This window comes from Muscardinus avellanarius (genome assembly GCF_963383645.1).
Source record: "Muscardinus avellanarius genome assembly, chromosome: X".
NCBI lineage: Eukaryota > Metazoa > Chordata > Mammalia > Rodentia > Gliridae > Muscardinus > Muscardinus avellanarius.
The window spans coordinates 98,064,238-98,091,973 of NC_137792.1; the positions used below are offsets into that span (position 1 = coordinate 98,064,238).

A 27,736-nucleotide genomic window follows, 5' to 3' on the forward strand; every position below is an offset into this window, starting at 1 on the left:
GAAAGATCTACGTGCAGTCAGTTCAGAGATTCTCCTTGAAAACTACCAGGTGATTCCAGGCTTACTCAGTTTTAAAGCTTCCATCTTTCTAAATGTATCTTCATGTAAATGATCTGTATCAATGCTGTAAAAAAGGAAAAGAATCGTAAGGTCAAGTCAACATATTCCTGTAGTACCTTTCTTTATTCAAGGATAATATTCTCATTCACACTCCATAGCACCACTGAATTATTTTGTCCACTCAGTTATCTACCTCGCCCTCCAGCTTCAACAGCCTTTGAGTCTCAAAAGATAAAAAGATTAACTTTCTCTTAGATTCACTCCTATCCCTCCCTACCTTGTCCAAGGCCCTTTTCCATCAGTCTGTTAGTTCCCACTCCTATAGCTGTAGCCACTCCCTCTCTGTGGGATCCTTTTTCTCAGCCTACAAATATCTCTCTCTCAAAGCAAGGCAAAAATAAAAGATAAACAGCTCTCTACTTTTTCCAGCCTCATAACTCTCTCTAGCTATGACCTCACATCTTTCTCTCACACGAACTTCTTGAAAAAGTAGTCTTCGCATTTTCTCCACTTCCTTATCTTCTACCTCTTCATATCACTGCAATATGGTTTTTTGCCCCACCACACCACTAAAACAGCACTTGGACAGGTCACTTATAACCTCTTAATTACTAAATCCAGTGAACACCTGTAGGTACTCATCTTATTGTACCTCTCTGCCACATTTGATGCTGATGAGCATTTCTTTCCTAAACTCCACTGTTTCTTTAGCTTTCAGAACACCATTATCTCCTGGTTCCTGGTTATCTCCATGGATTTTCCTTTCCATATTAAAAGTTCCTATTGCCTAGAGCTTGTTCTCCAGAGAGATTTTTCAGAATTGTTTCTCTTCTCACTTTTCCTAATAGACCTCAGCCACTTTCATGGTTTCAACTATCATCTCTCCACAGATGATCATTTCCCAGTGTGCACTCCTATATCCAACTGTTTACCTACTGGGAAACTTCCCACATGTTTCTTGGATACTTCAAGGTCAATGTGCGTGTCCATGACTAAAACCCATTGACTAAGCTGGGTGTGGTGGTGTACACCTGTAACCCCAGTACTTGGGAGTCAAAGAGAGTATGATCCGAGGAAAGCAGGTTCAAAGCTAGCACCAGCAACTTAGCGAAGTCATCTGCAGTTTAGTGAGACCTCATTTCCAAATTTAAAAAAATAGGGCTGGAGGTATAATTGAGAGGTAGAATGTCCCTAGTTTCAACCGCCAGCACCAAACACACAAAAAAACCATTAACTAGATAAGAAAGTACAAGCTCTTTGAAGTATATAGTGAAATAATACATTTAGTTTTTAATGGATAAAAATAATCTTTATCTGGCAAAGGGAACTGAGTAGCTTCATATGTTATATAATTTTAGGATGAAGAGTTATTTAATGCCAAGGAAGTATAATAAAACCTTTAAAATTCTTTGAGTGAATTAGTGAAAGTTCCTTCCCTCCTGATATACAAAACTCATTGCTGGGTGGGAAAGAAGGGTTCAGAAGATCCAGAGGTCTTCTAGGTATTAAAGATCAGTTAGCCTCAACCTTTTATGTATCAAGGATGTGCTTGGAAGTCTCATCCAAGGGCCAGCAATTGCAAAAGGTTCCAAGAACCCTAAAATAAAACTACCTTAAAAAGAAGGCTTAAGTGGTTTCTCTGGCTCAATTCAAGAGCCGTGGTAGGCAATGAAGGTGTCAGCATATGTATATATGTGGATGATAATGGAGCTCCTCCTTTCTTGACCAAAGTGAAGCGAATGGTACTTTATAGACCAATGACTACATATTTGGGTACACTAAGACATCTGTATCCTTGAAATGGAAGTATGTCACTGCAGGGACAACAGGGATCCTAGACCAGCCAGGGCATCACTATCCTGTCCCCAACTTCTGTTTCATTGTGAAAGATCAATTCTCAAAATCAACCCCATTTGGAAATGAGAAGCAGAAGCAATGGTAAACTGGCCTCATCTTTACTGCCAGGTTTAGAAATATGGGGTAAGGAGAGGCTTCCAAATGAGAAAGAGAGATGACTGAATTTGCATTCAGAATTCTACTAGCAGGTTTTACTTATCACATGTGGTATACAAGGTCCTGACCACCTCTACAGTTCCATTTATTAACATACTATGCTTTTGTACTTTATACTTCATCAATACCAAACTTCCTAGTGATTCTTTACCCTGTCCCTACCATAAGTCATGCTATTTGTTTTCTGGGTAACTTTGTTCACATTATTTCCTAAGCCTGGACTATCATTTTCCACTCTAACCCCCATCTTCCCTGGATATGGTCCTAAGATGCAACCTGGGTGACCCTTCCTTCAAGAAGCTTTCCCTGATCCTTTTAGGCTAGGTAGTTGTATTCTGTGATGGCTTCCTTAATATCTCATGATTAGGTATCTCAGTTTATGTGTCACTCTATTACTGTGCCCGCTGGATCCTAAAGAGAAAAGATCATCTCTCATATCTTAATTCATTCTTATTTCCACAGCACCTGGCATATTTGCCTGGTACATATGAGATATTCAAAAAGTACCTGAGGAATAACTAAAGGTGAGCTCTGTCTCTTTGAGGACACAGTATCTTCTTTTTCCTTGACTTTCTGAATGTCTAGACATCTCCTCTTTATTGAACATATTATGAAATGTCTTCTTGTTTTGCCCCCAAATGTTCTAAATTACTAACTGGTATCCTATATGTATTTCAGAGCACTGTTGGTGGGGAAGACACATGAAGGAACAAGATTCAGAGTCTGTACTCAAGCAGCTCTTAGAAAATAACCTTCCTCCAGCCTTCACAATTTCCAGAGAGGTCTATTTCTACAATGGCCCTCGCGGATCAACTCCTCTTCTGTCCACCACATTAAATAATCCGTATCTTTCTCTCATCTTACTTGTGTAAATAAAAATTTCTATTGATGCTGATTTTGTATGATATACATTCTAACATTCCAAATTTATTTGAGGTCAGCAAACTGTCTACTCTGTGTATCCTTTGTTTTGTATTCAAAACTATAAATGCACATTGCCATTAATTTGTTCATTGACACATTATAACGGTTTGAAGGCTTGCCTAAAAACACAATGGAAGCATATTGGTTAAAACACAAACCACACTTCTGGTAAGATGGTGACCGAGAAAAGCAGCATTTACGAGTCCTGCTAACACTCAAACTCTATTGCCACAAAATCAGCGCTTTTCATAGCCATAAAACACTATAAGCAGAGAAATAAAAAATGTAAACACAAGGGACAGTGAAAAAGAAGACTAGAAGAACAACCATAGATAAGAAAAGAAACCAGCCTGCATTGTGGAGCCGTACCAGCGCCATCATGCCTCACAGCACCAGGATCTAGAGAGGAAAGGTAAATAAGGAGTTGAAGTGAGCAGCTGCAGATTTTTTGGGTGTAATTCAGCAGTTCTTTCAGCGCAAAGAACGTCTAAAGCTCCCAGTGGCCAAGCTCATCACGCCTTCCAGGGACTCAGAACAAAGCTCCAAACCAGAAAAGAAATATGCCAGCCTCACAGCCAAGGGCATGGCAGCGGCGCCATATTGCCAGCAGTGGCAGTGAGTTCACCTCCCCCGCGACGGCTCCAGAGCAGTGTGCACAATAACTGTAAGTGCAATTGCGACCCCTACAGGAGAAATCCCAGCGCTGCACCCCTAGGGACTCGCGCAGCAATGATAATCTCCCTGGGTCTGAGAATTTGCAATCCAACCCAGTGAAGTAGTAGTGGTGGCAAAGATACCACACCCTACTTGCAGCTCCTCGTGGGAAAAGGCCCAGTCTGGCAACCCCGCAGTCTCGCACAGCCTCAATTAGCTCCCTAGGTCTGAGATTCTACGATACAACCCAGTAAAGGGGTAGTGGCAGCTGAGACTACCACAAACTCGAGATCCAGAGCACCCTAAGTGAAGTGGTGACCTGGGGAAGAACCCAGAGAAGGCACAAACTTCTGAAATCTTGGGAAAGAGGAACAAAAATAGAGCAATGAATGCCCACAACCACATAATATCAGAACCTGATAACACCGAAATTCAGAGATCTCCAGAAGATCAAATCAGGAATATAACTGTAGAAATAATACAGGACTTGCAAAAAGAATTTAGAGAGAGTCTAAAAGACATAAAGGATGCAATCTCTGAAGTAAAGGCCTCAATTCAAACTATAAACAATCGATTAGACCACATGGAGAATAGAATCTCGCTCCTAGAAGATGATCACTCCAAATACAAATGCATAATTTATAACTTAGAAAAAAAATCAGACAGCAGGAATCTGACATTGACGAAATATGGGCCCATTTTTAAAAAGCGAATGTAAGAATAATTGGAATAGAGGAGGGAAAAGAAGATGAAACCAAAGGGATCAATAATATCTTTAAAGAAATAATAGCAGAAAATTTTCCAAACATAGAGCAAGAGGTTGATACACAGGTCCAGGAAACTTAAATAACTCCCTTTAGACAGGATCAGAGAAAAGGTTCCCCATGTCACATATTGTCAAAATGACCAATGTAGAAGCCAAGGAAAGAATCTTAAAGGCAACAAAAACAAAAGGCCAAGTGACATTCAGAGGCAAACAAATTAGAATCACTCCAGACTTTCCAAACAAAGTCATGAAAGCCAGAAGGGCTTGGAGTAACATAACCCAAACTCTGAAAGAAAATAACTTCCAGGCATAAATTTCCTACCCAGCAAAACTATCTATCCAACTAAATGGGGAAATAAGAAGCTTCCATGACAAACAGAAACTGAAGGAATTTATGTTTTCCAAACCAGCGCTAGAGAAAATACTGAAGGAAATTAACTACAAAGAAGAAATAGGTAATACACGCCAGAACCAGAGAAACAAGATTTTGCATCCAGCAGACAACTAAGCAAAGAAAAATACACAGTATTTCAAACAGAAATCAAATCTTAACATGTTAGGGATTAAAAGTTATCTCTCAATAATCACACTGAATGTAAATGGCCTCAACTCCCCAATAAAAAGACATATAGTGACAAAATGGATTAAAAAACAGAATCCATCCATCTGCTGCTTATAAGAAACACATTTTACAAGTAAAGATAGTAAGAAACTCAAGGTAAAGGGCTGGAGCAAGGTAATTCATGTTAAGTAGCCATCCTAACAAATGTGAAGTTGTATTTCACTATAGATTTTATTTGTATTTCCTTAGTGATTCGTTATATTATGATAATTATGAGTGATATTCATGTGTTTTATTGGTCATATAAAAATCTTTGGAAGAGCTCAAAAGACTCTACACTAGAAAAACAAACAACCCAATCAAGAAATGGGAAATGAACTAAATAGACACTTCAAAAAAGAAGAGATACAAAGGGCCAATAGATACATGAAAAGATGTTCTTCATCACTGGCCATCAGGGAGATGCAAATCAAAACTACACTGAGATTCCATCTAACCCCAGTCAGAGTGGCAAGCTTGAAGAAATCAAACAACAACAAATGCTGGCGAGGATGTGGGGAAAGAGGAACTCTTTTACACTGTTGATGGGAATGCAAACTAGTTCAACCACTATGGAGATCTGTGTGGAGATTCCTAAGAAAGGTGGGAATAGATCCACCATATGATCCAGCTATACCACTCCTGGGTATCTTTCCAAAGGGGTTGAATTCAGAGAAATACGGCAACATATGCATACCTATGTTCATAGCAGCACAATTTGTAATAGCCAAAATATGGAACCAACCCAGACCACAATCAACAGATGAATGGACAGCAAAACTGTGGGAAATACACACAATGGAATTCTATTCAGCCATAAAGAAGAACAAAATTATATCATCTGCAAGAAGATGGAAAGTCCTGGAGAACATTATGTTAAGTGAGATCAGCCAAGCACAGAAGGAGAAGGTACATATGTTTCCTCTAATATGCCCAAACTAGGAAATACAAAGGATACCAGTGGGACTCCAGATAATGGAGGGGAAATACCAGCAAAGTTTGAATGGAAAGATAGGAGAAGAGGAAGGCTGATCTTGATTAATGAGGGTCTACATCTGAACATGTGTAAAATTATGAATAAGACATGGTTAACCTGGACAACCACTGGTGGGAGGGGGGAAGGGAAAACAGGGGCAGAGGGGAGAGGGCACCAAATATAGTTTAAATGTATACTATTTATGTTCAATAAAAAATTGTTAAAAAAATAAATAAAAATCTTTGGAGATTCATTATCTATTTTAGTCTTTTACCTATTTCTAAATTGTATTGTTTGCTTTTATTGTTCCAATTTTTTAGGATTTATATTTGGAATATTAATATACCTTCAGATATAGCATGTGAAATATTTTAACCCGTTCTATCAGTGACTCTTAATTCTGTTTACATTGTCTTTGGATGTACAATATTTTTCTATTTTTATGACGTTTGTTTATTATTTTGTTTCCTGTGCCTTTGGAATCATATCCAAGAAATCACTGCCAATTTCAATGTTGTAAATTTTTATGACCCTTGTTTTCTTCTAAAAGTTTATAGTCTTAAGATTTACATTTAGGTCTCTTATCTATTTTGAGTTAATATTTGTAAATGGTGTTATATAAGGGCCCAATTTTATTATTTTCCATGTAGTTATTATTTTTCAACAATATTTACTGAAAATATTATTATTCCCTTCACCAAATGTTCTTGGAAACCTTGTCAAAAATAACTTGACCATATATGGAAGAAAAAAAAACTAAACATATAAAAGTTAATCAGGAAACCAAGCATGGGAAGAAGGGAGGGGGAGGGAAGGGTTAGGGATTCGGTAGGGACTGATTGGGTGATGTGTGCATGTTTATTTCCACACGTTTTTTATTCCATTAAGATGTATGACTACAATTCACCAATAAAAATTTATTTAACAAAAAACCCCAGAAATCATAACAGGAATTGGAAATGGTACAATTTCCAATAAAAAAGTAATTGCATCCATCACCAATGATATAATTTATTTTGCTATTATTTAGGAAGTTTACCATATACAACACAATGTAATGCTACCACATTAACTACTCGACATTTAAAGAAACATTAAAGTTGATAGTTGAATTTATTTTAATTTTCTGACAATAAGTCTTTTTCTACATATTTCAGAGAAATACGCCACGGAGTCCTGAACCTCTAAAGTTTATCATGTGTATAATTCATTCTGCTTGGGCAACCTTCACTACTCTTGAGTCTTTGAACTAACAGACTTTACTTTGCTAATAGAAAACCATCTTCTGTTCCAGACAGACTTGTAATCTGGCCTCTATGTTGTTTTTATTTACATTTCAATCTAGCAAATTGATTTTGGAATGTGAAATGTTGCATTTAGCCTTTATTTTCCATTATGTGTTCCACTTCTGAATGCAAAAACAAATGGCCATTTAGCCACTGGTTTGTTGCCAACATAGCACAGTTGTATTGTAATTATGTGTCATGCCAGCCTTTTGACCTGGCAACACTGATCACAGAGAGTTAAGACCTTCATCTTCTGTAACTGTACTATTTCAGCTTCATCTCCTTGAGTTTCAAAGATTCTCAAAATACACACATTAAGCACTATGGTAGGTATTACACATAGAAATTGAAAGAGCTAAACATTTATGCTGCAACTTCTCTGTGTTAAGGGTTGTATTGAGTACATTCATAAATGTTGTCTTAATTCAATCCCCATGTTAACCTCTAGTGCCAGTCAAGTCCTAGTATTATCCCAATTTTGCATACAAGGGTGCTGAATTTCATTAAGTAACATGACCAATCATGTAGCCAGCAGATATTAGGCCCAGGATTGGAGGATACCTAGAAATACATAGATCCTATATTCTTTTCCCCCTGTCAGGCTGCTTCCTTTAGTAGTAAGATAGAAGGCTACATGTCCTTTTCCTCTCCCCCTTATAAACTACTTTACTATTTTGCCTAGGCCTGGCCTGTCCTCAGTTTTCTTTCTTCACTGAAATGAAAATGCCTGTCCTGACCCTTTCTTTCAGCTTCCCCCACCATAGTGACTTACTAGAATGTTTGAAGTTTACATATTGGATGAATCAGTGCATCACAGAGCATTTGCACTCCAACATCCTTTAGGTCATTTCCACTTAAATCTAGCAATGTTAGGTTCTCATTTCTGTTGAGGACAGAGGCAAGGGCTCCACAGCATGCATCTGTGAGATGACATTCTGCTAACCTGTAAGGGATCAAAGATTTGAGAAAGAAATCCATTTTATTCCAAGTTCCTAGTGGCTCTCCCTTTCATATACAGCCTGGAGCAAAAACTCACTAGACAAAGAGTGCCCATGCACTTACCACAAAATCTGAAGTTTGCAGCAGGGATGTTTCAATCCTTCACATAGCACCTGCATGCCTTCATCCCCTAAAGCATTGTCACTTAGGTCAAGATCTCTCAGGTGTTCATTTGTGTAGAGTGCATTGCACAGATCTTGACAGCATGCCCCAGTCAGATGACAGGTCCACAACCTACCAGCAAGTAAATTAGAGAAGACTGACAACATTTCATCTGCAATGGGTCATTTTAGGAGTTGTGTTCGCTCATCAGAAAAACACATGAAATAATCAGAGTATCACATTAAAAAAATTCCTTAAGTAAGTGGTAATCAGAGACTGGAAAAAGGATAATTTATTCCCTCTAAATTATTTGGCTCTTCCATGGAGATTCAATCAACAGGCCAAAAAATACTCATTTAATTTTGGGAATTGCTGAAACATCCAGAAATTCTGCCTACAGCTACTGTCCATAATACTCACGCCAGATCCTTTAATTGACAGTCAGGCTGTTTTAATCCTTCACACAGCAATTTCAGTCCTAAATCTTCAATTTTGTTATTAATCAGAAGCAGTCTTGTCAGACTCCGGGTGGAGCTTAGAACTTGGGTGAGGGGCTCACAAGAAGCTGCGGAGAGGGAACATTCGGAAAGCCTGAAAAGGTGGAGACACCAGGATAGATGTTAAATACAACAGCAGGAAGTTCCACTGGCCCTCAAATGACAAGGACCAGGAGAAGGACAGAAGATACTTACACAAGATTCTCAAGTATGCCTTTTGCATGTAGCAGACCTTCACAGAGATGCTGTACTCCTCTGTCCCCCAGGACATTGGCGAATACGAACAGTTCTTTTAAAGTCTGATTCACTTGCAAGAAAGAAGAGAGCTCCACACAGCTAGCCTCTGTGAGGTAACATTTGCTCAAGCTACCCAGAGAAAACAAAAGGAATATTAGCCTTTCCCATCATTTTGATTTCCTGGGAATGCCTTGCCAGTCTCCCTGCCTCCTCCTTTGAATTATATCTCCTGCCCACCTCCTTCACAGAACTTTCTCCTGAGGCCTCCAACCCAGAGTGACCTCCTCTTCTTCCTTGGGCTCATGTAACATTTCTAAATGATTCCATAATATTGGGTATGTAGCTGTGTGCCCTTAAGGGCAGCCCTATCATTTGAAGAACTCGTGACAATTCCACTTACATATTCTTTATAGAGTTACTATTTAATTAATGTCATTCCAATGAGCACAAAGCTGTAGTATACTGGAAAGTATATGAGATCTGAAGACGTTATTTTGGAGTCACTCTGGACTCTACCACTTATTTGTGGTGTGACTTTGGAAAAGTCACTATACATCCATTTCTCAGTTTCTTTATTTGTACAACAGAGATGAGAAAATCCACCTTCTATAATTATTGTAAGTAGGGAATAGAGTGAGAATTACCTGGCAAGCACCAAACACATAGCAGGCACTCAACAACTTAAATGATCATTACACGATGCTAGAGAGTTCTAAGAAACTTACTCCAGTTTCTCCACTTTACAGTTGGAATGTCTGAGACCTTCACAAAGATACTTCACCCCTCTGTCCCCCAGGGGATTTTCACTCAGGTCCAATTCAGTGAGGTGTGGGTTGCAAACCAAAACAGAAGCAAGATACTTGCAAACAGCCTCTGCACTTTCTGGGAGAAGACTTGCACATAACCTGGAGAGAAAGATGTACAGAGAAAGATTTAGCCACACTTTATCACACCACTCACTTTTTACCCACAATATTACATGAACAGACAAAATACCCACAAATACCAAAGCCCCAATCTTATCCCCCATATCAAGGACTTATGAAATGCTTCCAAAACAAGGTGTCCCACAGTAGCAACTTAATAAATGTTGACATCCTGAGGAAATAAAAGGATGGGGAGGAAATAGATATATCTCATTTTAAATTTTTATATTAATTTAGTGCTATATGTCATATCTTCTTTCAAATCCCAGGGGGAAATTTTTCTATAATTACCCTTAATAAAGTTTACAATCAAAATCTCTTTTCTTATCTAAACATCCACTGTTAATTAATGTGCCATTCTTAGACCCAGCTGATGACCATCATCCATATAATATTCCTCTTTTTGGTATGAAGAGTGGATTTTACTGACTTCCATATATTCTCAATCTTTGTTTTTCTTTATTAAACAGTCAAATTCCTTGAACCATTTATCATAAACTTTTTATTCCATCACTTTTTAGAATCCCTATGTATATAGTACAATCCTCGAATCCTCCGTTTTTTCTTGGCTTACCATGCTCCAACCTCAGTGTTGAAGAGGGCTCATAAAAAATGTATTTATATCTCCCCTAACAAGCAGAAAATTCATCAGCAGATAACCTTTCGATTTGAACTGCAACATGGGCTATTCCCTGGATCTCGAGAGTTCTAGACTATCCTGCAGATTTTGGACTTGCCGGCCTCCATAATCACGAGCCAATTTCTTAAAATCAGTCTCTTACAGGTATTCTCCCCCATCAGTCTACACACACACACACACACACACACACACACACACACACTATTGGTTCTGTTTCTCTGAAAAACCCTAATGCATATACAATAACAAATATTGGATTAGGATGAATACCATTGACTTTGAAGTCAGATACGCCTGGGTTTTGAAGTGCCTTTGCCAAGTTTTTTAGCCTGATGAGGATAAATAATTGAGCTGCTGCACAGATTAAAGGGAATCATGTATACACAGCATTCAGCACAATGCTTAGTATAAAATAATTGCTCAATAAATGTGAGTTATTAGTATTGTCATTGATGATATTGCCACTTAAATAAAAATTCTCTTCCTAAACTGGTTACATAGGAACAATTTCAGAGACTGCCACTTTTATTCCTCCTCTCTATGACACCTTAAACTGTGTTTTGGTCACACATTTTTCTTTAATTGTATTTGAAAAAATATCTGTGAAGAATGGAAGCTAACAGTTACAACTTACTTGAGCTTCTGCAATTTGCAACCTGGACCTTTTAAACCTTCGCAGAGCAATTTCAAAGCTGAAGTTTCCAGTTTTGTTTCACTAAATTCCAGCTCAGTAAGATACTGATTGGTGCTAAGAACAGCAGCCAATACCCCACAAGAAGCAGGAGAAATAAGGCACCGGTACAACCTTTAGAAAAGAAAACAATGACTTCATTACTTTATTCATGTTCTCCCCCTCACACATAGAAATAGAAATTGATCAAAAAATGAAATGAATACAAAAACAATTTATCCTATCAGTTACCTCAGGGTCTGTAACATACAGTTTGGTTGTTTCAATCCTTCACACAGAAGTTTCATTCCTGTATCTTCCAGGGTATTTTTTACAAATTCCAAATCTGTCAGATATTGGTTGGTTTCAAATACTGAGGAGAGGTCTCTACCACAAGAAGCTGTGAGGTGGCAGAAAATCAGTCTGTGTGAAGAAAAAGATATTTCAAGGAAGAAAAAAAAATGGATTCATTTTAAAAGGCACTTTTTGTAAGCTGCCTGATGAAATGAACTATTTCAATTCATTTAATAAATAGATTACTGAACACTTACCATTCTCCTTGAGGCTCAAATCACAGAGAGAGTTAATAAATAAACTGTTTCCTCAAGGAATACCCAGTTAGTGGGAAATAGCAAATTCATATAGTGTGAAAGTACCACAAGAGGTATGCACAAGGTATTATGGGGGCACTGAAAAGGTTGCAAATTCAGCCCAACTTGGAAAGGGGTTTGGATGATCAACAAATACACATAAGAGGAAAAAATGCTTGAGTGCCTGTGTAAGAAGAAGGAATGGAAATTGGATAGAAAATAGGTGGATAAGAAGAATGGGAGTGGAGAGAGTAAGAGGAAGCTGAGGGCAATTCATACATGTAATATCTTCTGCAGAGGCCAAGAAAAAGAGAAGATATCACATTTAAGAAACTATAAATTAAGCTGGTGTGGTGGTACACACCTGTAATTCCAGTACATAGGAGGATAAGACAGGACAATCACAGGTTGGAGGTCAATGTGCAGTAATTTAGTGAGACCCTGCTTCAAAAATTTAAAAAATAGAAAGTGCTGAGAGTATAGTTCAGAGTTAGAATCCCCTGGAATTCAATCCTCAGTATGGCAAAGAAAGAAAAAAGAAAGAAAAAGGAAAAAAGAAGAAAAATAGAAATTATTTCTGGCATATTTTTAAAATCTGGGAATCTATATACCAAAATTAAAATAGTTCTTCCCAAGATTGGGGGAAGAGTGTAATTATAGGAAGGTATGTGGTTCTCAAGTATTTAAAATTATTTACAATGATCAAATGGTATCTGAAAAACAAATCATCCAATCAAAAAATTGACAAGCGAACTAAACAGACACTTCATGAAAAGAAATTCAAATGGCCAATAAATGCATGAAAAAATGCTCAACATCACTGGCAATCAGAGAGATGCACATCAAAACTACCCTGAGATTTCACCTAAATCCAACTAGAATGGCAATCATTCAAAACACAAACAACAACAAATGCTGGCAAGGATGTGGAGAAGTAGAACTCTTAAGACATTGTTGGTGGGATTGCAAATTAGTGCAACCACTTTGGAAAACAGTATGGAGATTCTTCAGAAGAATGGAAACAAATCTACCATTTGATCCAGCAATACCACTTCTGGGTATCTATGCAAAAGATAGGAAACCAAACTACCAAACTAATGCATGTGTATCTATGTTCATAGGTGCACAATTCACAATTGCCAAACTACGGAACCAGTCAAGATATCCATCAACAGATGAATGGATTACAAAATTTTGGGATATGTACACAATGGAATTTTACTCAGCCATAAAAAAATACAATTGCGGTATTTTCAGGGAAATGGATGGATCTTGGGGACTTTATGCTAAGCGAGATTAGACAGTTGCAAAAAGTAAGGAATTGCATGCTTTCTCTAATATGTGAAAGCTAGGGTGAAAGGGGTCATAGGAAAAACTCAAGGTGAAAAAGGAGATCCTATAGAGGAGCAAATACGGCAACCTAACTGTGGGGATGGGAGGGAGGAAGATGGAAACTATTTAAAGCACATGATAGCATGATATACTTATTCATATCGAAGTCAACCACTAAACCAATCATGGGAGGGAGGGACGGGGAGGGAATAAGGTGGGGACTGGATGAGGGCTGGCTGGGTAATGTGTACATCTATGTCTACACAAGTGTTCTTTCCCCATTATGATATATAAATACAATGCACTAATAAAAAATCAAGATAAATAAAAGAAAAACAGGCTTCAATTTTTTTTGCAAAATATAATGCATACCTAAAGAATTGTTATAATAGAGAAAAACACAAAGAATAAAGTTTTTTTAAGTTCTATATTCCTACTGCCCAAAGATAACCACTATTAAAATTTTGGCATATAACCTTCAAGATTTTGTTTTTGTGTGTGGTGCTGGGGATTCAACCCAGGGGAATTCTACCTCTAAGCTACATCATAGCCCTTTTTATTTTGAAGCAAAGTCTCACTAAGTTGCAGAGGTCCTCACTAAATTGCTGAGGCTGGCCAGGAACCTGTGATCCTCCTGTCTCAGCCTCCCAAGTACTGGGATTACAAGTGTGCACCACCATTCCCACCTACCTTCCAAATTTTAAGGCATGCATATATGTAGGTATATGTACTTTGTAAGAATAAAATCAGAGAAATACGTACGTTTTAAAAGTAGAAATTGCTGAGCATGCTGGTGTACATCTATAATTCCAGCACATGAAAGGCTGATACAGGAGGATCTCAGGTTCAAGGCCAGCCTCAGCAACTTAGTGAGACCCTTAGCAATTTAGCAAGACCCTGCTTCAAAATAAAATAAAAAAATAAAAAGGCTGGGGGTGTAGCTTGGAGGCAGAATGCCTGTGGGTTCCATCCCCAGTACCTTTATCATGGGCCCCCAGTTCAAACTGTTATTCAGTTAGGGGACTTGGTGGTGCGGTAGGTAGCAAATTTGTCTGGTGTGTTTCCTGAAGGTTTTAAGAGGCATGATGGATCCCCGTGATGACCCTGCATTAGCCTGACCTGGTGTCAGAGAACTGCAGGGGCTGCGGCTGGTCGTGGTGGCTGGAAGACTAGGGCAGGCATGACCAGGCTAGGATGAGGAAGGCAGTGGAGAGGAGAAGGCGAGGTGGTTCATGGGGATAGGGCTGGCTGCCCCCTGCCTCCACCCTCCTCCCCTGCCTCTACCAACCTGGTTGGTCCTCCACAGGTGTCCTTAACTCCACGTCAACGACGCACAGCCACCAATGCCATCAGCCTGGCAGCAGCCACCTGGCAGCCGCCGCCTGGCAGCAGCATGGGCATTCTAGAATGTTCTGTTGCTAGGTGGGGCAGGCTCAAGCTTGGGACACACCATTGCACAGGAGGTGGGCGCTTTTGGCCTTGCTAGGGGGCACTTACTTTCCGGGCTCCGAGTCTTTCCTGACCATTGGGGTTTCTTCCCACCTCCCAGAACAGGAGGCTGTGTGGCTGGCAGGCTGGGCCCTCCCTGCAGGAGGCGGGACCTGAGGCCCAGGCTCCTCCCCACCCCTACCACACCCCAAGTTGGAACAATCCGAGCCTCTAAACCTCTGGCAACTGCCCCCACACCTCCTTTTCCACAGCGCCCCAAGCCGCAGACAGATCCCTCTCCCTCCCCCCCTCCCCTTGGGATCTGGTAACGGGTGTGGCTGGCCCACACCTCCTCTTGCCCTTGCCAGGAAAGGTGAGGGAGGCCTGCTAGGGGTGGGGTGGTGTCCAAGGTCATGAGAACTAGCACAAGGGAGGACTGGGGGAGAGAGGAGGGACAGAGACTGGGACCTGGGAGGAGCCAGTCTTTATGAGAGATGAGGCCTGGGGAAGGGAAGGCCAGAGGGTGGGTGGAGAATGGGTGGGAGGGGAAGGGTGAGGCTAAGGGAGAAGAACAAAGGGACCACTGTTAGATCTGTCCCACCCCACCCCTTCCAGGGCCTTCTAAGACCTCATGGCCTTGAAACCTCAGGACCTCTGTAATGGTTTCCACCAAGACAAGGTGGTGGCCTTCATCAACGAGAAAATGGGCAAGCACGAGAAAGGCCCTGCGTTTTACCATGAAAATTTGTCCCTGTCCTGGGAGGAGGTTGAAGATAAGATCGGGGCCATCTTGGAGGACAGTGAGGTGCCCAGCGAGGTCCAGGAAGCGTGTGCCTGGGGCGGCCTGGCCCTGGGCATCCGCTTCGCTCGCAGGCAGGGGAACCTTCAGGGGCGCAGGGTGCAGTGGCTGCATGACTTCGCCGAGCTACACAAGACAGCCGCGCAGGCCCTGGCAGAGAACCTGAAGCAGCTCACGAAGCAGCAGGAGATGGAGCGCCAGGAGGCGACCTTCCAGCTAAGGCTGACCAGGGCCAAATTAGCGGAGGTGGAGCGAGAGCGGGACCTGCTGAGGTGGAAGCTCGTCAGGGCCGTAAGTTCACCCTGCTCCCCCACCCCACCCTGCCCCCACGAAAACCCACCCTACCTACCGCAGGGCCCCCTGCCTCTGGAACCTGTCTCAGCCCTGCCTGTTTCTTCCCAGGAGCTGAAGCTTCCTCTAGAGCCAGCTGCAGAGGGGACAGGCCTGGCTGCTGCCAGAGGGACTGGGAGGCCAGCAGCAGGCGAGGAAGAGACCCCAGCGGCCGCAGCTGGTATTACGGGAGGAGGAGGAAGCGGAGAAGAGAAGGATGCAGCGGGGCCTGCCAGTACATATGACCTAAGTGGAAACTTCCAGCAACTTATAGGATCTGCAGAGCCCAGAAATTACACCTCTGGCAGGCAGAGGGAGGGAGAGCTCAGATTCAGCGAAAGGGCCCCCGTATATTCTCTCGCTGGGCCCCAACAGTCCAGATCCTCTTCAGCACCAGTGTCACCACTTCCTGTCCAGCTTCCCGCCTCATTTACATACTCCTACTCCTGCCCTTTGTCCTCCTTTGCCGACACACTCTTACCATCCCCACCCCCTGTGCTCCCACCACCTGCCCCGCCTCAGTTTCCCCACTCTACAGCCTGTGATGTTAGTCTGTGGCCTGATATGGGGTCCCAGGGAGTAGATGCTCAGGAAACCCAGAAAGACAAGAAAGACTGTGAAAACCATCAGCAGAAAAGAGCCGCTTCTCGCAGGCCTGGGGACTGGGACTGCCCTTGGTGTAAAGCCCTGAATTTTTCACGAAGGGAGAGCTGCTTTCGCTGTGGGAGGGGAATCTGGCTGCAAACCCCATAGTGAATCCAGACTAGTGAATTCAGAACCAAGAAATAGGCTTGGACTATTTCAATGGGAAATGGGGGAGCGGCACTTTGGTTGGGAAGGGGGTGGTAGGGAAGATGTGGCCAAAGGGAATGGGAGCCGGGTACTGATAGTAGGGAGGTTGTAGATGGGGGAGGAAGAAAGGTTGATGACCCCTTTTATATTCTGGAGGATTAGAATAGGATACCCCAGGTGTTGTGCACACATGCACGCACATGTGTGTTTGTGTGTGTGTTGTGTGTGTGTGTTTGTGTGTGTGTGTGTGTTGGGCAGGTGTAATCAACCATATATATATATATATATATATATATATATATATATATATATATTATTCCACCCTCAACCCCCCCACACCTATTCCTTAGATTATTAGGGTATTAGGGCAGGAATACACATTTGACCCATGCTGAGCCACATGGATTGTCAGGTTAGATAATCTGAGAAAAGGGCAAATTCTATCAGAATAATTTTTGGTAGTGAAGCCTTTGGATCACTTGGATTTGGGACCTAACCCTGAAAGTGGAGAAGCAGAACTCGGTGCTTTACAAATGGTATCTTTTAGAGGATACCACTGTGAAGTTTCCATGTATAGGCCAAAACAGAATCACAGAGGACCTGATCCATTTACTCAGCTTCTTTTTCTCCTGGATTTTTTCAAATTTAATTATAACTTCAACTGTATTAACTTGCTTTAGCCTAACTCCCAATTAACATTAACTGTGACTTTTTACTAGATTTGTACGGTTAGTGAACTAAAAACCCAGAAAGATGGAAAGAATGATAGGGACTTGGCTACATTTCATATCCTTTAACTGTGTTACATGAAGATCCACTTTACTCAGATCCTTTTTTCTTTAAGATAACTTGATTGGGCTCCTGTTTGGGATAAACAGATCATTTCAAAGTCAGAAACTAGGACAAGAAAAGCAATTTCAAACAATAGACGATTAGAGGAAATGTTGGAACCAGTAAGGGTCTTACATCAGGATTTGGTGAGCAGTGAGAATTCCTGTTACCCAAGAGTCTCCTCTTACCCAGTGAACTGAATAAGAGGCTTGTGTTCTGAAGGACTTGTATGATAAGAAACAATCAAAATGGGCCTTGGGTTAACCCCAGGTTTATGCTTGGTTTGATGGCAGAGGTTTACCACCCATAAGGGAATCCTACAGAACTGTGTAGTGGAGAGGGATGCTGGTACCAGATGCTGTGACTGTACAGCCTCATGACAGAATCCTTCCCACTCTCTAGTTGATGAAACCAAAAATAGACCTGAACAGGGATTACATACCACTGCCAAGGAGGTGAGTCTGCAACTGATAGTGCTCAGAGGGTCTGCTGGTCTAGACTACAGACCAAAGTTTGTGAGATTCTCCCCTCCAGCCACTACTATGATAAATGTGGAAGGGCAATCTGTCTACAGAGCTCTCAGTGAATCCAGAAACATGAAATAAGAAACATCCCAATAGGAAATCAACTTCCAGAGGGAGGGAGACAGAAGGGGAAGATGGGAATGGGTACAGTAAGAGGTGAATGGGAGTTGGGTCAGCTTCTCCCCTGTAGTGACTATAAGCTGTGTTGAAGAGGGATAAATGTGTGCTTAGTTCTCGGGTGGAAGGACAGGGAGTAGTTGCACCTGAACCAGACTGAAATACAACTGGTGGAGCCCTGGATATCACCTGCGGACTATGAACCAGAGACACTGAGATGCTGTGATCACCCTGCGACATATGCAGCAGCAGAGATGTGTCCTTAGTTTGTCTCCTGTTTGGAAGGGTGTATACAATGGCCATCAGGAATAGGGGCCAGATCCTTACCCTACATTTTTTTTTTCAGAAAAGTTGTGGTTTGTTTCTGTCCCCATAGGATGGGGTTTTCTAACCTTGATTTGTGTCTGTCTCCCTTTATTTTCTTGTTTGTACTTTGGATTGAACCCAGAGGCACTATACCTCTGAGCTATACCCCAGACCTATTTTTTTTTTTTTTTTGCGGGTCTGGGGATGGAACCCAGGGACATTCAACCTCCGAGCTACACCCCATGCCCTATTTTTTATTCTTTATTTTGAAACCGGGTCTCACTGTGTTGCAGAGGGCCTCACTAAGTAGCTGAGGCTGTCCGCAAACCGCGATCCTCCAGTCTCAGGCTCCCGAATGCTGGGATTACAAGCGTGCGCCATCACGCCCAGCTTCAGACCTATTTTTTCTTTATTTGGAAACAAAGTCCTGCTAAGTTGCAAAGGCTGACTTAGAACCTGTGATTCTCTTCTCTCAGCCTCCCAAGTACTGGTATTATAGGCATGTGCCACCAAGCTAGGTCTAACCTCAGTATTCTAGGTATTTGAAGTTGGATAGCTCTTTGTTGCAGGGGGATTTCCAGTACATTGTAGGCTGTTTACCAGACTCCTTAGCCTCTACCCACTAGATGCTAGTTGTACCCACTCACGAACCCTCAACTGTGACAACTAAAATTGTTTCCGATCTTTCCACATGTTCTCTAGAAGGCAAAATGGTTCCCAGTTAGGAACTCGGAGACAGTAAAGTACTTATTAGTCTAAACAGGGATAAAATCAAAAGAGAAGGCGAAGGAGGAAGAGGGGCCTTATGAAACAGAAACTCAAAAATGTCTTTGGGCCTTGCATTAACTTTGGATCTTCAAGAAGATTCAAGGGAGTGTCAGGGTAGAAGGTAAACTACAGGGGCCCAGGAGTGGGTGGGAAGTGAGGAAGTAGAGTCAGTGAGGGGGAATGTTCTTCTCAAGGACCAAGCTTGGCTGTGAAGGGATGAAGTAAGGCAGAATACGTGGTTAAGAGACAAAATTGACTATGGGAGAAACTTCAGCCATAGGAAAGGTAATCGCAGAAAAAATCTTGAAAATGCAAAATATATGTGAAATAATGGGATATATCCTGTATTGTATGTTGGAGGCTTGGCTGCTATATTGCTAAATGAGAAAAATCATTTGACATATCACTTGTGGAAAATAAAATCCCCCCAAATTTTTTATGGATATGTACACTATATTTATAGGTTATTTTTGCCTTGTGTTATGGATTTATATTTGTATAAGAATAGAAAAGGTACGAAAAGACATTTATCAAAGAAAGTAATAAACAGGATGTGGTGGTGCACATTCCTTTAATCCCAGTACTTGGGAGGCTGAGAATGGAGGATCACAGGTTAGCAGCTAGCCTCAGCATCCTCATGAACCCCTCCACAATTTAGTAAGACCATGTTTCAAAAGAAAAAATAAAATAGTGTTGGGAGTGTAGCTCAGAGGTAGAATGCCCCTGGGTTTAGTCCCTAGTACCACATACAAAAAGAGGGGAGGGATGAGGATTGGAGATGGGAGGCACTGAGGTACAGGGATATAGAATAGGGTGGAGTACAGGACAGTTGGATGAAAGCTTTTGTTTCTTTATGGATTTCTGTGTTCTTAACATATTATAATCCAATGTTCAAAAATACAAACAATAAAGTGAATTTACTGCCTTCAGTGGGTTTGGAAGACCATTTCTTTCACTGTAGTGGGAGGGGAGAAGGACAGAAGACACTGATCTATATGGAAAAGGTGTAGGAAACCAAGGGGACTCTTAGTTGTATGCTTGTGATGTGGACAAACCACCTAAAAGTGGATGAAGACAGAAGGGCAGAGCAGAAGTGGGAGCTTCTTTGGGCAATTTAATTAATAACTGAGGGTATAGGTTGGGGAATGGAGGGAGAGAAAAGGATCATCAAGCTGCATGGAATAGGATATAAAACCCAGCCGAAAGAAAACTAAGGCAGAATATGGTGGGACTGTGTCATGAAAAGGAAGAAGGGTAGATCCAGAAGGGGCAAAAATCTCTGGTGTTAATAGCCTGCCACCTACTCATTACAGCAGAAATAGCACACATGAAAGGGGAAAAGACAATAGGAGTGGCAGATACCTGTGACTAATTTCTTCCCCTTCTTGGCTTATGACATGTTTTTGCTGTTCCACTAGGGAGAAACTGGACACTGGTTATACTTTGTTCTAGGTCCAATCAGCTGGGAATGCAATTACTATCAACCCAGTCTTTGCCTGCAAATATCTTAGAGTTTAAAGCAAAGTTCAACTTACTTCAGGTCTTTGATTTTACAGTATGGATTACGCAGTGCTTGGCAGAACAAGTGTAGCCGAGACACTGGCAAATTGTGCAGCTGAAAGGACCTAAAAGAGATGAGAAAACAAAATTTTAAAGAAAACCTTTGGCAAAATGTTTATTTTGAGCCAGGCGTGCTGTAATCCCCATGCTTGGGAGGCAGAGACAGGAGGATTGCGCAGGTTCAAAGCCAGCCACACTGGCTTAAGAGACCCTGTTTCCAAATTTAAAAAAATGTTTATTTGGGCTTCTTTTCCATGCTTGTACTAAATTACTCCTTTCAAACCTTAGGATATATTATCCCATCTTGCAGATAAGGAAATTAAAACAAAAATTAAATAATTTGCTCAAGGTCACATAGGTAGGTACAGAACTGAGATAATTACTCAGGTCTGACTACAAAGCCATCCTACTGTGTGTCCAGCACCAAGGTAAACACTTATCTGGCCCTTAACCCAATAACTACTGGAACTACCATTTTGCAGATGCTCTGGGAGATCAAATGCCTTGTATAAGCTAACTTTACAATATAAATTATTATTCATTGTCAGTAGTAATAGAATTAATTAATTAAAACCCAGCAAAGGTAAACAGTAAACTCTTAGGAGTGTTTTGCGTTAAATGCCTGATTCTGATGAGTATTTAAGGTTTCTAATAAACCCATAAGGGCTGGGAACTCCATCTATAGCTGACTTCCTGGAAACCCAGGATCAAACAAAAGCCCTTTTGTTTCTATCAGTGTTTTAAATCTCCGAGATATGCTAGTCCATGATTTTACTTTATAATATACAACTGGATTGAAGCTGTCACTAATTTGTGGAAACATTTTAGCCAATATCCTTCATAACTCTGAATCAATTTAACCTCCTATCCATTTCTTCTCTAATTCCAAACACAAACTCTTATTACATCTCCTTTTCCCTCCCCATTTCCCTCAAACACACCTACCCCATGTTCACTTCCAACTCCATGCTCCTTCCCACTGAGAAAATACAACTATAAGAGATAAGTTAACATACTTCTCAAATAGAGATTTCTGTTAACTCTCCTTTTTTCCTCAAGGTTCTCTACCACTCAGTTGGCCCCACAAATAAGGGAGTTATTATCCATCTTAACTCAGAGATTGATGATAGATATACGCATTATTTGCTGTTTTAATCGGTAAGTCAGTAAAATTCTAAATTCTATTTTTTGGTATATAGAGTTCATAAAAGTGGTTTAATTAAGCCTCTTTGAACTTCAGCTCTCAACCCTCTGTGAAGGTCTGGTGAAAAGAGCCTAGGCTTTACAGAAAGATACACAGAAGTGCAGCTCTGCCCCTTACTAACCTGGAGCTCTTTGAGGTCACAGTGATGAAGCATAGATAGAGGAGAGTGACAAACAATTGGATGTTAAGTTTACAGCCTTTTCTAGATGGTAATCTACACCAAAAATAAGAGTCCCTGATGATAATCTAAATAATGTTAAATGCTCATAACACTTAATAGATAAAAATCACATCCACAGAGTGACAATGAAAAATACACACACACACACACACACACACAAACACACACACACACACACACACACACAAACACAGTGGCCAACACATAGTAAATGACCAAAATTGTTAACTCTTCCTCTAGAATTACCTAGGTTAGTGTTAAATGCATGATAGACAATCAATTAATCCTTGTTGTATTGACTGGCAATAAAATATGGAAAGCTAACATGATTACTTTTATTTATTCACAATGTTTGAATATATGAAATAGACAAGTAGGCCCTGTTGCCTGTGAAGGCCAAAAAAACTAGAGGAAAGACATAAATATACTTACTGATTAAATGTTAAGGCTGATGGCATGAGTGCTGAGGTCTGCTCTTCCTCCTCAAACCCAAGTAGGTGCTGACACTTCAGAGACACTGACAGATGACTGTGACTGCTTTTTAAACAGAACGACATAGCCAGAATGTCCATTTTTGTATAGGTAGGTTGGAGCAGTACAATTGACTGTAAATTATCAATTATCCTTTTTGCATATTCTTCTTCCTGCATCTCATGCAAACAGTGAAACAAGTCCACTGGCTCAATCTGTAATCTAGAAAATTTGTCCTTTATTTCTTTCTCAGTCCACTTCAGTAACTCTTCTCGAAGTCCTGGAGAAATTTTTCTCCCAAAAGTAGTTTCCACAGCTTTACCTTTTTGCAAGAGGCCAAATAAGAATTGAATTGTTAGTGATGCAAAACCTTTTCCATATTGTTGGAATATTTCTTGCCATGTTTTCCCTACTTCATCAAAAAACATCCAGCTGTTTTCATTCTTCAGGACATAGAACACAGCAGTCAAGAACTCCTGGAAACTGAAGTGAAGGAAAGTATAGGCATTGAAACCTCCTTCAGCTTTTTTCAAAAAGTGACTGAGAAAAGTACAGTTGGTATCATAAACTCCTATCCCATGTCTTCTGAGGTCACTGACTGCAAACAGAACCTGACGCTTCTGCAGTCCCTCTGCAGCCAAAGAGCAGAGGCCCCACAGGCAACTTTGTCCCTTCCACACTGAGATGCCCGTAAGGGTTTTGAGGCACTTAGAAAAGTAGAACAGATACATGTCAGTCATGGTGTTTAGGGACCTCAAAAGAGTCCTGTCATCATCTCCCTGTGACTGCATAACATTGCATAACATCCAGGAAACAATAGGAAGAGAGGACATAATATCAACACCTTCATTTTCTCGTAAGCTATAAAAGACTTTCATTGCCACATTAGCACCTGAAAACTGACTCAAAAAATATGCTCTCTTTTCAACATCTGTAAAGCATAGAATCTCTGCCTGGATAGGTTGTTTTAATAGAGAGTGGAGCTTCTTCATAGCTGTGGGCCGGGCAGTTATCAGGAGAGAAGATTCGGGAAACAGGTTTTTCCCCACGAAACTGCACAAGAGCATCTCTACTGGCTTTATCTCCAATGGGTTAATACTAAGATCCTCTTCTTGGTCACCCGCAGCGTATTGCAGCTCAGGAAATCCATCTAGAATGAACAGAATCTTCTCCGGATATATAAGAATAATGTCCAGGATTAGTCGGTTTATGTCTTGAAAAGTGTTAGTGATCAGGTCAGCAGCACAAAGGTTAGCAGTTTGGCAGATTTCTCTACAGTTGACGTATATGAGATAGTCAAACCTGCCTGGAGTAACTACTCCTGCTGCCCAGTCAAACATAAACTTGTGCACCACTGCTGTTTTCCCAATCCCAGCACATCCCTGAAGAACCACAGTTCTGGGTGAGCTGCATCCATCTTCGCTGGGATCAAACACATGTTCCAGCTCAATAAAATGGTCTTGTTGAGGAATTCCACATGGTGTCTTTTCTGATATGCCATGCTCTTTTACAAGAAGCAGCCGTGACTCTATATGTTTGCCATGGTGATAACATTTATCAACTCCTATTTTTAGGTATTTTTCTCTTAGATGTTTTCTGTACATTTCCTGGTAATCTAATGACATGACACCAAGAGTTAATAATCAAGAATCCTAGACAACAGGTTGAACAACTATGACTAACACCACCATCTCTATCTGGATATCTCAAAGGCTCCTCAAATTTTATACATGTCTCAACTTGAGCTTTTGATTTGTTATACCCTTTTTGCTTGCCAAACAACTCTCCCCAGGCATTTCATGTCTTAGTTAAAAGATGCTATCCAATTGCTCAGAAATGTTTTGTGAGTTGTTCTTTTTTCCTTTCAATTCTCTACATCAATCAATTAACAAGGCCTATGATTTATGCCCTCAAAAATAAGCCTCAAGCCAGGCATGAGAGTATATAATCCCAATACTTGGGAGGCTGAGACAAGAGGTACACAGGTTCAAGGACAGTCTCAGTAATGTAGCAAGACTCTTAGCAACCTAGCAAAAGCCTGTTTCAAAAACAAAAAAAAAATAAGAAGGGCTGGGGGTATAGCTCAGTGATAGAATGTGCCTGGGTTTGATCCCCATTATTAAATATGGATATAAATGCTTTTTCATTTAACTAAGTTATTAATTATTACATATTCTATACTAAATTCTATACTGGACTGTCTATATATAATTCTTATTTAATTCTCAAATTAATGCCATGAATTAATTATTCATATTTGGTAGTTGAAAAATTAAAATACAACCAGAGCTGGCTTCATAAGGGTGAAATCTATTAAGTTCCACAGGTATCCATTCTCAGAACCCATATTTGGTTTAATACTTCGCTCTTGCTACATTGAAATTCTGAATCTTCCTCTTCCTCTTCCTCCTCTTCCTCCTCCTCCTCCTCCTCCTCCTCCTCCTCCTTTTTTCTTTTTTTGCAGTATTTGGGATGGAATCCAGGAGCATTCTACCTCTGAGCTACACCCTCAGCCCTATTTTTTAATTCTTTATTTTGAAACAGAGTCTCACTGAGTTACAAAGGGCCTCAATAGGTAGCTGAGGCTGTCCCCCGCCAACCTTGATCCTCCTGTCTAGCCTCCCAAATGCTGGGATTACAAGTGTGCACCACACCTGGCTACAGAGCTCTTTTCTAACAACAAAGTTCTTAACTCCTGGAAAACTGTTATGTAGACGTCACTTTGGAGAATGCTGATCTAGAAAGTTTGGGCTAACATTTTCTATAAAATTTCATAAATAGCTTGAGTTTTTTGTCTCTGTTGCAATTGCTCATTTTGCCATCTTAGCATGAGAAAGCTCCAATAAACAATATGTAAATGAATAGCTGTTTTCCAGTAAAACTTTGTCTACAAAAACACACATCTGGGAGAACTTGGCCTACTAGCTATAGTTCCTTGGCCCTGATTTACATAATTCCAAAAGAGGACTGGTTTTTCCTAGCCATAAAAATCTCTACATCTGGCTCTTCTATTTTTGGTACTAGGGATGAACTCAGGGACACTCTATCTCCAAACTACATCCCTGGCCATTTTTAATAATTATTTTACTTTATTTTATTTTATTTGGTGCTGGGGATTAAACTCAGAGGCATTTTACCTCCAGGTTATACCCCTAGTCTACTGTGATCCTCCTGTCTTAGCCTCCCAAATACTAGAATTTCAAGCATGTACCACAACACCTGGCTAATTTTTTAAATTTTGAAACAGGGTCGTGCTAGGTTGCTGAGGTTCTCACTAAGTTGCTCAGGCTGTCCTGAAATCTGCAATCCTCCTGGCTCAGCCTCCCAAGTAGTGGGATTACAGATGTAGTAGGCCTCCATGCTCTGCTATATCTGGCTCTGAATGACCACCATCAGTGGTCCTTCCAGTATTTGAATACCTCTTTGAATACGTTCTATATTATACAATTATACTATAAATTGCTATGCCAGTTTAGAGCTTCATAGATATTGCCAAAAAATCAATTACTGCCAAGGAATAAAGGCAGAGACAAGAAACAGTTGGGGATGAGAAGCTGGGTTCATTGGAGACACTAATCCCCAAACACAAAATGGGGTAAAACTGAAAAGACACCTACCTGTAAGCTCTTTCCAAGAATATGAAGCCAGAGAACTAGAAGCAGCTGTGGAAGAAAAAGGTTTGGATTAGAAGTATCACAAATACACTCTCATACCCAAACATGAATTATATGAAAATTTAGCTACATTGCTACTGCCTTTCATACTTTTCCTCAAACAGAAAGTCACCTCATAACTTTTCTGACTTACCCACAAATGTATTTTAGAGCTAATGTATAGCATACAGTAACACATAAGAACATCCCTTACACATTTATTTAGGTATAAACATTTTATTTATATAATTAATAAGGAAAATTTTAGGTATTAGAGATGTATATGATATTATAAATGACCATTTTCTGGTATTTTCCTTTGATCAAACAGTCTATTGCTTCTTTTGAGGCTTCTTTTGAGCCTGACTTGATAATGGGAAAGAATAAAACATTGCTGAATATTTAACACATCATATAATGACCTATACTCACATATATATATATATACACTCGACGCAAACATTTGTACATATAGGTAAATAAATAAAAATTGAAAAGCATAGACACACAACTCCACATTCTGTAGATTTTTAATTACTTGCACTGCTTTAAAAGAATGGGACTTATAGTTGTGGAGAAGGTATACTAGATGGATGGAAACAAGCAGGATCTGGAGGGGTAGATATTAGAATATCTCAGAAATGAACAGGCAAGTGTGGTCTGTTGAGATTGGTTTCTATTTCTCACAACTAAACACTTCTTGGAATTCAGAAATTAGCCACCAAGAGAACTCCAGAAAACTTCATTTACTATACATTTGAGGAAAAGCTATGTTGCTAGGGATGATGATACATGGCTATAATCCCAATACTTACCAGCTGAGACAAGAGGATCGCAAGTTTGAGGCCAGCCTTGACAATTTAGTGAGACCCTGTCTCAAAATAAAAGTAAAAATCCCTGGGAGTATAGTTCAGTTGAAGAGCACAACTGAGTTCAATCCCCAGTACCACACACACAAAATGCTGTGGTGACAACAAAGGGAGAGATTTAAAGTCTTTTACGACTATAAATGTTCGGGAGATTGTGAAAAACAACATAAACCACAGTCACCTCTTGTCAGTTTCAAGATTAGTAGGCATATACTGTATCCAAAAAATATTTATTTTGGAACTTGAGATGAAACTGGGGTGGGTCCTATCTCTGAGCTACACCCCCAGCCCTTTTTATTTTTACATTTTGAAACAGGGTCTTGCTAAGTTGCTGTGGCTAGCCTCAAACATGCAATCCTCCTGTTTCAGCTTCACAAGTATTGGAATTACAGGTATTTGCCACCGCACTTGGATTCAAGTAATATCATCATATACACACATGCATGTCCACATCTAAGAAGAAATTAAATGATTCAAAAGAATCCCAAAGGTTATGAGAATAACTAGGGGAAAGAGAATGAATAGACTCACTTATATGCCCTATTAATTCAGTTCCTTACCTTTTTCTCCAGACAATAAACTCCAGGTACAAGCAGGTTCCATATCTTTTCTTTTCTTCTGACTATTCAT

At 40.4% G+C, this 27,736-nt stretch overlaps 2 protein-coding genes across 2 annotated transcripts; one reads left to right on the forward strand and one right to left on the reverse strand.

Moving 5' to 3' along the window:
- Positions 1-42: 42 nt before the first annotated feature.
- Positions 43-27,736, reverse strand: LOC308279116 (NACHT, LRR and PYD domains-containing protein 12-like; the record flags this gene model as incomplete). Its single annotated transcript, XM_080719080.1, has 12 exons — positions 43-124; positions 8,053-8,223; positions 8,343-8,513; positions 8,802-8,972; positions 9,074-9,244; positions 9,841-10,020; positions 11,316-11,486; positions 11,604-11,774; positions 20,704-20,793; positions 22,546-24,199; positions 26,202-26,246; positions 27,667-27,736. The coding sequence occupies 12 exons, from the start codon at positions 27,734-27,736 to the stop codon at positions 43-45; spliced, it is 3,147 nt and encodes a 1,048-aa protein (XP_080575206.1).
- Positions 15,333-16,583, forward strand: TEX13B (testis expressed 13B; the record flags this gene model as incomplete). The annotated part of the gene is made up of 1 exon (XM_080719526.1): positions 15,333-16,583. The coding sequence occupies one exon, from the start codon at positions 15,333-15,335 to the stop codon at positions 16,581-16,583; it is 1,251 nt and encodes a 416-aa protein (XP_080575652.1).